Genomic DNA, 14386 nt, shown 5'->3' with positions numbered 1-14386 from the left:
ATGGCATCTTTTCATTTGTTCATTTATGCTTACAGCATTTATTACAAATCAAGCATCAAAATTGAAGTATGAACTGTTTAAAGCAAAATTGGTGGAAGTCAATTTTTCACCATGAATTTTACAATGATTGTTGAAACAACTGAATTTACTGACTCATTGTCTTTGTTGTAGAATATGTGAAATATGATTTTTGTAGAAATTATGGTATATAGTAGATTTTAGTATGCTGCGTCCAATAAAAATTTCATAATCCAGTTCATCTCATTCCAATAAAATGGCATATGCTACTTTTTCATTCAATCTCTTATAGTCAAAATTAAAAAGAAGTTTCATCATGGATAGCTAAGACACACACACACATATACCACATATCCCGTTCGAATGCATGAGTAAGCACAGGAGGGGGCACCACAGATTATAGTGTTTAGGGCCCTCACATGCCTTAATCCAGCCCCGCCTTTAACCACTGCCCCCCCCCCCCACTGCTCCCACAATGGAATCAGGGGTGGCCATTCAGCCCAGGATAGAAACAACACATTCCCAGAAATTGAAGGCTGTGTCTGGTAATGAAATTCCTGCCTAATGGCAGAGACTTGAATCTTAGGGAGGAAGTCAGTCTGTCGAGCCACTAAATGAGTGGCAGATATCAGAGGAAGTAAAAATAAATGAAAGAAGATAGAAAGAATGACTTGGAGACTAGTTTTTTTGTGTGTGTGTTCTCTAGATTAAATAAGGTTTTAGTAACTGTCACAGAATACTTCAGTGCTAGAGAGCCAGCAAATGGGTGTGTTGAAAACTGCAGAGCCATAAATATGAGCTTTGTTACCACTTTAGAATGCTGGTCTAGAAGCTTCCAGAATGAACCAGGGCCAGAGATTCCAGGACAGAGGACACAGCCAGTGAGTCAACCACCAATGGCATGCACGCTAGGCCCACTAGAGCTGACATGGATGTGGTTGCTTGGCCCAATGGAACACAACCACCCTCTGATGTCGGTAGGGGGCGGTGCTGGTTCAGTATTGGAATTCTCATCTTTCATGAGGGAGGCCCGGGTTCAACTGTCAGGCAATGCAGCCACCACCGGACTGCTATGATCCTGAACAAATTTCAGCAGAGCTTCCAGACTAAGATGGTCTAGGAAGAAAAGCCTGGAGATCCACTTCAAAAAAATCCAATGGATCACAATGGTGTGATCCCATTGTGCATGAGTTGCCATGAGTCAGGGGCAGACTCAGGGCAGGTTAACAACAACACTGATGTTGTTAGGAAGGGGAGAAAGGAGAAGAAGTTGTTCATTTCATGAATGAGGGCAGCACTGGACAGGACAGTTATAATTGCACTGAATAGGACTCTACCAATTACAGCAAAAAAAAAAAAAAAAAAAGAATCACACAGACCCCACACTGCCCCATCAGAAGATAGGTTGTCAGAAGAGCCCCTTGCTGTGCTAGAATCATCCTTCCTTACCTCTCTCCAGGTATAATATCTCTCTGCTTTGATGATCATGTCCACAACAAGGCTGTGGTTGCTCCTGGAGGCCACTGCCAGGGCTGTCTTTCCTTGCTGAAGTTAAAGAAGAAAGAGTCAGGCAGTATTGTCGAGTAGTTAGCTAGCTTTGGAACTAGTTCTAACTTTGGAACAAGAAGACATGGGTTCCAATCCTGACTCTGTTACTTCCTTGCTTGGTGGACTTGGGCCAGTTCTTAGCTTCTCTGGGTCTGGTGAATGTGATAATGTGACTAAGCTCCTCAGGATAGCACCTGGCACGTGGTAATTGTCCAAGAGATGTTAGCTATCAATAGCCTTAGGTACTGTGTCAACTGGAAAAGGGAAACAAAAAGGTGGGGGGCACTTGCTTGGATAGTCTTCTAAAGACTATAAAAAAAAAAAAAAAGACTATAACTACATAGCAAATGTTTCCAGGCTCAGATCACATCTCCACCAATTACCCCTAAGACTTAGACAACAAAAATTCATTGGGTGGGGATCTACCATCAACAGATGTTGTTTTACACATGCTCTATCAACGAGAACCCAAACATTTCTACAAGACTCCCAGGTGTCTTCCTCCCTCACTGCACAGTGAAGTTCTCAGCAAGCAAATAACATCATGATATGTTTTCTCCTCTGAAGGATGACACCATCTGTGGAAGAGGCTATTAGTGCTTCCCAATAGCCTTTTCTCCCTTTCTTCTATAGGAAGGGATCTGATTTTTTGCTGGACACTTGGCCAACCCAAATACTGACTACATTTCCCAGCCTTCCTTGCAGTTAGGAATGCAACTTAAGTTCGGGACAATGGTATGTAAATGGAAGTGGTGCGTGCAACTTCTGGGAACTATCTTTAAAGAGAGGAGGGATGTCATTCTCTTTCCTCTCCTTCCTCCTAAGTGGAATGCTGGCATGAAGGCTGAAGCTTGAATAACCACCTTAGACCATGAGGTGGAAGCCATGTGTTGAGGAGGGTGGAATAATATGACAGGAAAGGCGTGGGTCTTACTGATAGTAATATTAATAATGGTGACACTACTAATTCATAGTATAAAATTCAGCTCACTGGACTCCATTCTAGAATTTTTTCTATTATACTGCCTCTAAACAAAGGTGGAAGGGTTAGAGTCTTAACCAAATGGAATGAGTAACAAAGGTTGTTCTGGATGTTATTTGGGATGTGAGCTGCCTGAAGTCCATATGGTGCCTTATACGAATTACAAAAATGTGTACTTCTCTCAAGACAGATACAGCGCAAAGCCAGGGCACACAGCTCAGCAAGCAGAGTACGTAGATTTTATGCAGTGGATGACCTATACATCTGTACATTTTTCCCTAAGGAAACGCATATTGGTTCGTGTTTGCTGTTCAAACGATCCATGAAGAATTTGCTCAGGGACCCTAAAGATAATGAATAATGGTCAGAAATAAGCCCAGAAGTGCCAGTCTTAGGAATCCTGTGTTTCTATCTTTAGGAATACAGAAAATTATCCCACTAATTCTCTTACATGTTCTGGATATTTGCAACAAGTACAATTTCCGCCAACACAAATTATTTGGCTGTTATTCGAGGCTCTAAGACCCAGGTGAGCCTGAAAATCAGGGCTGAAAGTAATCAGCCCCTAATCAAAAAAGAGAGTAATGAAATTAGGAAGAACTGCACTTTGCAGGCATTTAGCAAGCCTGTAATTGTATACAGTCTAAATTCTGGCTTGTAAATCCATTTGAATCACCATAATTAGCCTATTTTGGGAAGGCAACATTTTGAGAGCCAGGGTTTTCAACCTCATAAGAAAATCTTCCTAAGGAGTGTATGCTGGAATGGAAGTCCAAATATTTTTGCTGCTGGTGGGACAGGGAAGGAAGTGAACTGGACAGAGACCTCTAGACCTTTGTGATGCCTCAGGTTGAGAAGACAGGCTTCCAGGAAGTCAAATTTACACCAAACCTTGACTCCATTTTTTTTCCCATTTGACCTTAATGTGAACTTGGAAGCAGTCACTCATCTTTGGTAAAAATTGTGGTGCAGTATCATGGATTGAATTGTGTTCCCAAAAAATATGTGTATCCATTTTACTAGGCCATGATTCCCAGTATTCTGTGATTGTCCACCATTTTGTCATCTGATGTGATTTTCCTATGTGTTGTAAATCCTATCTCTATGATGTTGATGAGATGGGATTAGCGGCAGTTATGTCAATCTACAAAATTCGATTGTGTTTTGAGCAAATCTCTTTTGCAATATAAAAGAAAGAAGCAAGCAGAGAGACAGGGAGCCTCATACCACCAAGAAACAAGAGCCAGGAGAATAACACATTCTTTTGTACCTGGGATCCCTGCACTGAGAAGCTCCTCTACTGGGGAAGATTGATGACAAGGACCTTCTCCCAGAGCTGACAGATGGAGAAAGCCTTCCCCTGGAGCTGGCACCCTGAATTCAGACTTCCAGCCTTCTAGACTGTGAGAGAATAAATTTCTCTTTGTTAAAGCCATCCACTTGTGGCATTTCTATTTGCATGTATATATGCACAAAGGCGCTCTGAAAGGACACTATGATAATGGATACCTACAGCAAAGGTCCACCACCGTCCGTCAGTCTGTTGTACTGTGGTGGCTTGCATGTTGCTATGATGCTGGAAGCTATGCCACTAGTATTTCTAATACCAGCAGAGTCATCCATGGTGGACAGGTTTCAGCAGAGCTTTCAGACTAAGACAGACTAGGAAGAAAGACCTGGAGATCTACTTCTGAAAATTAGCCAATTAAAATCCTGTGGATCACAACAGAAGACTGTCCAATGAAGTGTTGGAAGATGAGCCCCTTAGGTTGGAAGGCATTTAAACCTACCAACAATCATGAGGGTGGCGCAGGACTGGACAACATTTCATTCTGTTGTACATAGGGTCACCATGACTTGGCGCCTACCCCATGGCAGCTAACAACAACAGCAACATGGCAAAGGTAGTGTGAGAACAGGACAAGCAAGAAATGGGGTCAGGAAAATTTTACTAAGTCTTTATTATTTATATTTTTGTATTTTTGGATCAAGTGATTCCATAACTTATTTGAAAATATAATAAATAATGTGAATTTTAAAAACATTTTATTATTCAAGAGTAAAAATTCTTACTGACATATCTCAATCAAAACCAATGTTTTACTGACTGTGAAGATAAAGTTTTCTCCAGGTTATATCCATTTCACAAAACATACGTTACTGTTGTTGCCCAAGGTTTACAGCCAACAGCCAAGGCTTACAAAACCTCTCAACTGAACAGAGTGGAGCTGATAGAATCACCTTGTCAATGATCTTCAGGTCACAGCCTGCCTTCAGGAGGGTCTCCACCATTTCTACATTTCCAAGTTCAGCGGCTACGTGCAAAGGGGTTTGCTGCCTCTGCCATGAGAAATTGTAAAACTGTAAGCCAAGCACATTGAGGAGGAAAAACAAAACTTGCATAGTGAAAAGAAAAAGGGAAAGTAGACATAAGGGAAATGGAAATGATCATATATTTTTAAATGGGTACAGGGAGCATTCATTGCAGTATTTATAACAGTGAAAAGTTGAAAGTTGAATCTTTAACAAAGAGACTCATTAGATAAATCATGGTACATCCATAGACTGGAATATTAGGCAACCATTAAAAAAGGTCTTTAGGCAAAGCCAAGATGGCAGAATAGCCAGATGCTTCCAGCCATCCCTCTTACAACAAAGACCTGAAGAAACAAGTGAAACGATTATATATTTTTTTTAGGAGCCCTGGATATCAAAGGCAAAGATAGAAAATGGACTGAGTGGCAGGGGATGGAGACACGGTTCAGAAGCAGAAAGGAGTTGCCGGACCTGAATCACTAGGATCCCTCAGGCACCATTCCCAGAAGCGGCTGCAGCGGGCAGTGTTCAGCCATAGTTTCCTCAGGGAGAAACAGCCAACCACACAGTACTCACACCTCCAGAACCAGAGAAGAATGGTGCTCTCGGCAGAAGCTAAGTACTTGCGTATATTTTACCACACCCCCCACCCCCAGGTCGGCTTCAGAGGCTGTTGATTTCCCTGGGCCTGAGATAGGTCCTGTTGAGAACCTGAAGCCATTCTCCCAGCCTTGCAAAAGGAATAAATTCACAACTGGGGGAAAAGATGATCTGCCACCTCCACTAACCTGGCGAGCTCTGGACAGAAGTGGTTCCTGTCCAGGCATAAACGGTCCATGGACTTTGAATACCTTTTCCCCCTGCATGGACCTTGTGGGCCTATTTCATGAGAATAGGCCCTTGTTGGCAGACTGCAACTGCTTAAGCTGTGTGGTGGAGAGGTGGGTGTTTGATGATTGACCCCACTTTGCCTATTAAACAGGGTCCTCGCCTACCCACATCAGGGGCCTAAGGACTGGTGGCTCCACTCAGGTCACCCAGTGACCCATGACAGGGGTCCAAGGATAACTGGTACCTCCCAGTCCTTACAAACAAAAGCACTGGGTGCCCATGGTCTCTCTGCAGAAGCTCTAGGGAAGATGGATGCACTTTCCTCAGAGTCACTTGGGGGATGATTCTTAGCACCCTGCCTTATTCAGAGTGTGACCCCTTGCTGCAGTCAGATACCAGTACCTACACCAATCACCCCTGCCCCTCTAAGACTGTAGGACAGAGCCTGTACCACATACTTCATGAACAGCTACCTGGACACCTGAGCTGAATCCATACAAGAGAAGTGAATAGATTCCTAAACTGGTACACCTGATAACAGCTCTAACCATCTGGTGACAGGAAGTCAGAGCTCCAAAGGCAAAAATAATCGAGCTAGCTCACTCAAGCAACCCATTTGGACATATCAAAACAAAACAAAGCAAGAAGCTAGAATACAGTAAACGAACATAAAATATACTAATACAATAACTTATAGATGGCTCAGAGACAACAGACAATATCAAGTCACATAAAGAAATACACCACGATCAACTCAACAAGCTCTCAAAACAAAGAATCAAGGGATCTTCTAGATGAAAGCGCCTTCCTGGAATTACCAAAGGCAGAATACAAAAGATTAATATACAGAACCCTTCAAGACATCACCAAGGAAATCAGGCAATACGCAGAACAAGCCAAGGAACACACAGATAAAGCAATTGAAGAAATTAAAAAGATTATTCAGGAACATAATGAAAAATTTAATAAGCTACAAAAATCCATAGACAAACAGAAAAGAAATTTGGAAGATTAACAATAAAATTACAGAAGTAGGCAACTCAGTAGAAAGTTAGAGAAGCCGAATTGAGCAAGTGGAAGGCAGAATTTCTGAGCCTGAAGATAAAGCACTTGGCACCAATATATTTGAAGAAAAATCAGATAAAAGAATTTAAAAAAATGAAGAAACTTTAAGAATCATGTGGGACTCTATCAAGAGAAATAACCTACGAGTGATTGGAGTACCAGAACAGGGAGGGACAACAGAAAACACAGAGAGAATTGTTGGCAGAAAACATCCCTGATATAGTGAAAAATGAGAAGATATCTATCTAAGATGCTCATCGAACTCCACATAAGGTAGATTTTAAAAGAAAGTCACCAAGACATATTATAATCAAACTTGCCAAAAACAAAGATTAAGAGAGAATTTTAAGAGCAGCTAGGGATAAATGAAAAGTCACCTACAAAGGAGAGTCAGTAAGAATAAGCTTGAACTACTCGCAAGAAACCATGCAGGCAGGAAGACAATGTGATGACTTATATAAAGCATTGAAGGAAAAAAATTGCCAGCCAAGAGTTGTATATCCAGCAAAACTGTCTCTCAAATATGAAGGTGAAATTAGGACATTTCCAGATAAACAGAAGCTTAGAGAATTCATAAAAACGAAACCAAAAATACAAGAAATACTAAAGGGAGTTCTTTGGTTAGAAAATCAATAATATTAGGTATCACTCCAACACTAGAACACTGGACAGAGCAATCAGATGTCAACCCAGATAGGGAAATCACAAAAGTAAACCAAGATTAAAAAAAACACAACAGGGAAACAGTGATATTATTATGTAAAAGAAAACAACATTCAAACAAGAAAGAGGAACTAAGAAATGCAGTCATAGATCTTTCAAACGGAGACCAAGAGAAGGCAGTATAAAGAAATAAAAGTTAGGTTGAAACTTAGAAAAATAGGGAAAAGAGATAAACTATCCTACTCATGGTGTAGTGGTTAAGTGCTATGGCTGCTAACCAAAGGGTTGGCAGTTCAAATCTGCCAGGCGCTCCTTGGAAACTCTAGGGGGCAGTTCCACCCTGTCCTATATGGTCACTATGAGTCGGACTTGATGGCACTGGGTTTGGTTTGCTTTTGGTTTAATCATCAAAATAAAACACAAAGCTCAGCAGAAACAAAATCAACAAATAAGAAGAAAAGACAATATATAAAGATAATCTACTCAGCACAAAAAATTAAGTGGGAAAAAGAAACTGTCAACAACACACAAAAAAAGATATCAAAATGACAGCACTGAACTCAAGCCTATCCATAATTACACTAAATGTCAATGCACTAAATGCACCAATAAAGAGAAAGAGAGTGGCAGAATGGGTTAAAAAACACGACCTGTCTATACGTCTATACGTTGCATCTGATCTCTAAAATCTACATGATACTGCAAAAACTCAACTACAAAAAGACAAATAAACCAATTAAAAAATGGGCAAAAGATATGAACAGGCACTTCACTAAAGAAGACATTCAGGTGGCAAACAGATATATAAGGAAATGCTCACAATCATTGGCCATTAGAGAAATGCAGATCAAAACTACAATGAGACTGCATCTCACTCCAACAAGGCTGGCATTAATCCAAAAAACACAAAATAGTAAATGTTGGAGAGGTTGTGGAGAGACTGGAACACTTCTACACTGCTGGTGGGAATGTAAAATGGTACAACCACTTTGGAAATCGATTTGGCACGTCCTTAAAAAGCTAGAACTACCATATGATCCATCAATCCCGCTCCTTGGAATATATCCTAGAGAAATAAGAGCCTTTACAGGAACAGATATATACACACCCATGTTCATTGCAGCACTGTTTATAAGAGCAAAAAGATGGAAGCAACCAAGATGCCCATCGATGGATGAATGTATAAATTAATTGCCTTATATTCACACAATGGAATACTACACATCAATAAAGAACAATGATGAATCCATGAAATATTTCATAATGTGGAGGAATCTGGAAGGCATTATACTAAGTGAAATTAGTCAGTTGCAAAAGGACAAATATTGTATAAGACCACTATTATAAGAACTCAAGAAATAGTTTAAACAGAGAAGAAAATATTCTTTGATGGTTACGGGAGGGGGAAGGGAGGGAGAGGGGTTTTCACTAATTTGATAGTAGATAAGAACTATTTTAGGTGAAGGGAAAGACAACACACAATACAGGAGAGGTCATCACAACTGCACTAAACCTAAAGAAAAGAAGTTTCCTGAATAAACTGAATGCTTCAAAGGCCAGCATGGCAGGGGCAGGGGTTTGGGGACCATGGTTTCAGGGGACATCTAAGTCAATTGGCATAATAAAATCTATTAAGAAAACATTCAGCACCCTGCTCTGGGGAGTGGCTTCTGGGGTCTTAAATACTAGCAAGCAGCCATCTAAGATGCATCAATTGGTCTCAACCTACCTGGAGCAAAGGAGAATGAAGAACACCAAAGACACAAGGTAAATATGAGCCCAAGAGACAGAAAGAGCTACATAAACCAGAGACTATATTAGCCTGAGACCAGAAGAGCTAGATGGTGCCTGGCTACAAGTGATGACTGCTCTGATAGGGAACACAACAGAGAACCCCTGAGGGAGCAAGAGAGCAGTGGGACGCAGATCCCAAATTCTCGTAAAAAGACCAGACTTAATGGTCTGACTGAGACTAGAAGGACGTCGGTGTTCATGGTCCCCAGATGTTCTGTTAGCCCAAGACAGGAACCATTCCCAAAGCCAACTCTTCAGACAGGGATTGGACTTGACAGTGGGATAGAAAATGATACTGGTAAAAAAGAGTGAGCTTCTTAGATCAAGAATACACATGAGACTATGTTGGCATCTCCTGTCTGGAGGGGAGATGGGAGGGCAGAGGGGGTCAGAAGCTGGCTGAATGGACACGAAAAAGAGAGTGGAGGGAAGGAGTGTGCTGTCTCATTAGGGGGAGAGCAATTAGGAACAGACAGCAAAGTTGTGTATAAATTTTTGTATGAGAGACTGACTTGATTTGTAAACTTTCACTTAAAGCACAATAAAAATTTTAAGAAATAATCTTTAGAAAATTATTGCAAAGAGCATTTAATAAAATGAGAAATGCTTATCATATAACATTAAGACCTTAGGAAACAGCACCATAGCTGAGTTCAATTTAATTTAAAAGTACATATAGAAAGAGAAGGAAACATCAAAAATATTAACAACAGTAATGTCTACATGAGGGAATTAGAGATTGTTTTATTGTGTTCATGATGTTTTTCTCTATTTTAAATTTTCTACATCATAATGTTTAAAGCAGTATGTATAAGACTTCTAACTTCTTTCTGTGCTAATCACGTTCCCATTAAGAAGATGACAGTATTTCAGCAGAAACATATGAAAACACACGAAAATCACCCATGTTAACCCCTGCTGAAAGGAAAGTTGATGTTAAAATATTTCTAAAATATCAGGGAAAAAAAGAACCTTGGATATTATCTAGTTCAATCCCTTCTTTAGAAAGGCAAAGCAACTTTCCCAGGGTCACATAGCTGGGTAGCAGCCAGTAGACTCTGGGTCTTTCCCATCTAGCCCAGTACTCTTCCCACCAGAGCACAGGGCCAATCTGTTTGGGGTATCGGCATCATCACTATCAAAAAGTATGTATTGTAGACCCATCTTTGGGTGGCAGTGTGTCCCTCTGGGGGGTTATCATCCAGGACACACCATACTTAAGCTGACAAACCTATCAAAGGTCTACACCAACATGAAGCAGAGACACCAATGTAGTACATTAAATACCAATAAAATCCCATTCTGACACCACCACTATATGTCTAGAAGGCAGGAAAGTTAACAAGAATTATCCTTCGGGGGGTGGGGGTGGATCACAAACAAATGTTAAGCTTTTTAGCTTTTATGTTATTTCTTATTTTTATAATTAGGTGTATATTTCTGGTCTAAAAAAATTGAAGTGATAAATTCTAGTTCTGTAACTGGACAAGTCTAAGAAACACTGCTTTACAGTATTTCAACAGAACCAAAACCACACATGAACAGAAGGCTCTGTCTGTATATTTAGCAAAGATTGTGCCTGTTAGGAAAGATTTTTGTACATTAAGGTAGTTGAACACATAAGTATATTTAATAACAAGAAGTTTTTCCCCAAAACCTTTAGGATAGTAAAAGATGGAGAGACGACTCCTGGAAGGGGGGTAGGGTGGGTAGACAGAAGTGGAGATAAGTCTCCACTCAACTCAGTGTAAAAATTAACTCACTGCAGAGATCTGATTCAATGATCTGTTATAGATTGGGAACTTAGGGTCACACAGTTTAGTAACAGGGTTCGGACTGGCAGGCCCACCTTACCTTGCCTTCTCTCTAGCCTGGAGGGGGCGCAGCTGAGGCATTTCTGGGGAGAAGCAGCCAGAAGTTTGGGGAGGGGTCCAGAGGTTCCAGCTGTTCTCAGAACGGCAGGAACCCCATCTTTTAGCTCTGCTTCCCATCTCTGGGCACTTCTTGGGGTAAGGGCCTGAGCCACAGGAAAGGGCCTCTGGGAGCATGGAAGCTTAGCTTGAAGCCCCAGACAGCAGGACTTTAGTTCAGACACCACTGCCACCACTACCGGCTCCCCCCGCCCCATTTATTATTGCATCTCGGCATTTCCAGTTCCAACCGGTGATGAATTCCTTTTATGAGGCATTTGATTAGGCTTCAGCGGAGTGAATTCATGGCGATTTTTTTTATATCAGGAGGTGTTTTTTGCCTTGTCTCTAATATAGAAACAAAGCTTCCTTCTTGAGGCAAAGGGCTCCCTGCCAATTACAACATGTCACACTTGGGGAGTGACTTTTCATTTAAAGAGCCTCTGGCAGTTTACCTCAGAGCTACTGTTTATCAAAAGTGCTGGGTCTATTGAATGTGAACGATTTAATAATGCACTAGGCTGAACCCTGGTTGTGCGTTTCAGAAAGACAAAGTATGTGTGTGGGAGGAAGGGTGGGGATTACAGGAGAAAAATAATGCACTTATTCCTCCCAGGAATTTTTAGGTCACCTTGAACTTGATCAAAACAATCACTAAACAGACACTGCGTTGAAACATGAGAAAGTCGACTCTCTGGGTTCCGATTTGCCTGACTTACCTGATTTAAGATGTCGATATCAAGTTGTGCACTTAATAGGCTGTTTACAACTGTGATTTGGTTGTTGATAACAGCTAAATGAAGAGGGGATTCCTTAGGCTGCAGAAGAAAATAAAAATTTCAAGTCCCAGGGATGCTGGCTTAGTCGCCCAAAACAAAAAGCAACTCATTTCAGGAGACACCTGATTACCCTGAGCACTGGTATGGCACAGTGCAATGGGAGGCCCTCGGTAAGTGCTCAGCGATCACTTTCACCCCAAGGCTGCTGGCAAACCTGCTCACCAGCAGTCAGCTCTCTCCCTTCATTTGTTCTGGGGCAATCTATGGAGCACCTAGTATTGGACTAGGTCTTGTCAGGATGCCAGGGATTTAGTGCTGAACGAACATACAAGGCCCATTCTCGGGGAGCTTCCAATTCTAGTGGAATAGATAAATATTCATTTTTAAAATCACACAAATAAACAAACAATTGCAAATTGTGGTAAGTGCTTTGGAGGAGAAGTAGGCAGTGTTATAAGGGCATATGTGGGTCGGGGGTGGGGTGGCCTTCCTGGAGGTCAGAAAAGGCTTTCTCAAATACAAAGCCTAAGGAAGTATTATATAGGGCTTACTTTCAGGACCTCTCGGAGCCTTCAAAGAGCTGAAGTGCAGTGGCCATAGCCACAAGGCGGAAATAGCATGCACAGTCAGCATTTCCTTAATGAATTTGATTTAGAGCTCTTTCTTCTTCGAGGGCCTGGTGGAACTAATGTCTCCACTCACCTCAGGGCCCCTATTCTCCTGTTCAGCCCTCCCCCTACATTACAGTTCAGCCACAACACATTCACCAAGCCCTTAGCAGTCTGCTCCCCTTTCCTCCTCATGTATGGGCCGAAACACCTTTCTTCCAGGCCACACTTAATGTGGAGCTTCTTGGTGCCTTCTCCCATCCCAGGAAGCTTCGTACCCAGCCCTACTAGGCTGCAGTGCCCACTTCACACTTAGCCTCCAGGCTCCCCCTGCTGCCTCCCTCCCACCCAGCTGCCCATCCATGGAGTCACAAGAGAAAACATGTCTACAGGAGTAGGCAAGGTGGCTAAGAGGGAAACAAAGGAGAAAGCAGGGAAGGGAAGTGGAGGAAAATGTGGTTAAGGTGTGAGAGAGTCAGGTGTGAGGGGTACCCAGTGTGGGTAGATGAGAGAGAGAGGGAGGGCGATGGAAAAGAGACACGAAGGTGTGCAGGTGTGGATGAGCAAGGATAGAAGGCCCAGTGAGACTGTGAGGAGGGAGTAGTCAGCTGAAAGCACAGTGAGGGGAAACAGGGAACACAGATGTGCGTGAGAATAGTGTGTTATGGATATGTTGAAGTCCTAAGCCCTGGTACTTGTGAACATGATCTTGTTTGAAATAGGGTCTTTGATGATGTTATCAGTTAACATGAGGTTATACCTGAGCAGCGTGGGTCCTAATCCTATCTGAGCACTATTCTTATAAAAGAAGAGAAGAGACACAGAGGAAGGACACCATGGGGCACTGTAGCTGTAAGCCAAGAATTCCTGGAGCTACCAGAAGCTGGGAGAGAGGCATGGAATAGATGCTCAAAGCCCCAGAAGGAGTCAACTTGGCTGACACCCTGGTCTCAGACTATCTGCCTCCAGAACTGTGAGAAAATAAGTTTCTGTTGTTTAAAGCCACCCACTTTGTGGTACTTTGTTATGGCAGCCTTAAGAAAACTAACCAGGAGTATAAAGTGTTGTGAACTGTAACTGATATTAATAATAATCTTATAACATTACTTATTACACACTCACTGGCCCAACATTTGATGGTCTTTTTTAAACATTGGGCTAAGGGCTTTTTAGGAATCATTTCATTCACAATAACAGCATGAATTAGACCTTGTATTTGCCACTTTATATATGAGGCACAGACAAGTTAAGCAAATTTCACAAGGCTACACAGCTAAGAAGTGCCAGAAGCAGGACGTGAACCCAGACCTTCCAACTTCACCCTCAGCATGAGGCTCCTTCTCAGAAGACAGGGGTACACTGGTAGAAGAGAGAAGTAGTGAGTTGGCAAGAAGTCCCAGCATACAAAGGAAGAGTAGGTGAGAGGGTAAGACACCACGGCTGAGAAAGTCAGAGACTGACCATGGCAAGCAAGGGAAAAGAAAGGGAGACAGAGACAGGGCTGAGGGAGGCTGATGCAAGTCTCTTCTGCTCAGGAATAACCTTCTCCCTTGCAGCACTAAACATAAAAAAGAAAGCATCCCTCATCCCAGAGAAGTGGGCAGTGCCCTTCCTGCCAAGGCCTGTTGCCCTGCTGGGGCCCAGCCCCTCCTAACAAGCAGGAAGTGCTCTTGGCCTGGATCAGGCAAGTTTAGAGCCAATTTCTCTGAACACCACTCTTCAAAAACAATCTGACATGGTTCAAATCACATCCCTTCTCTCAAGTTAATACAATAAATAGTAATGGATAAGCAAGATCAGAGAAAATAATATTCTCACTGGGGAAATGAAAATACAGTGAAAAATCGAGGAATGTTTCCCATCTAATTCCAG

The 14386-nt window shown here is 42.0% G+C and overlaps 1 protein-coding gene across 12 annotated transcripts in view; it reads right to left on the bottom strand.

The window, feature by feature from the left end:
* ANKDD1B (ankyrin repeat and death domain containing 1B) overlaps positions 1-14386 on the bottom strand; it is an 80922-nt gene that overhangs the window by 12859 nt on the left and 53677 nt on the right. For 8 of the 12 annotated variants that reach the window (XM_049866019.1, XM_049865994.1, XM_049866028.1 and 5 more), the window contains 3 exons: positions 11847-11945; positions 4790-4888; positions 1468-1563 (listed from right to left, as the gene is read on the bottom strand). In XM_049866019.1, the coding sequence (XP_049721976.1) occupies positions 1468-1563; positions 4790-4888; positions 11847-11945 (294 nt within the window). The remainder of the gene's footprint in view (positions 1-1467; positions 1564-4789; positions 4889-11846; positions 11946-14386) is intronic. The other 4 variants (XM_049866047.1, XM_049866012.1, XM_049866084.1 and 1 more) reach the window with 4 other exon arrangements.

This window comes from Elephas maximus, chromosome 2 (genome assembly GCF_024166365.1).
Source record: "Elephas maximus indicus isolate mEleMax1 chromosome 2, mEleMax1 primary haplotype, whole genome shotgun sequence".
NCBI classification, from domain to species: domain Eukaryota; kingdom Metazoa; phylum Chordata; class Mammalia; order Proboscidea; family Elephantidae; genus Elephas; species Elephas maximus.
This window is presented reverse-complemented; position numbering and strand designations above follow the sequence as displayed.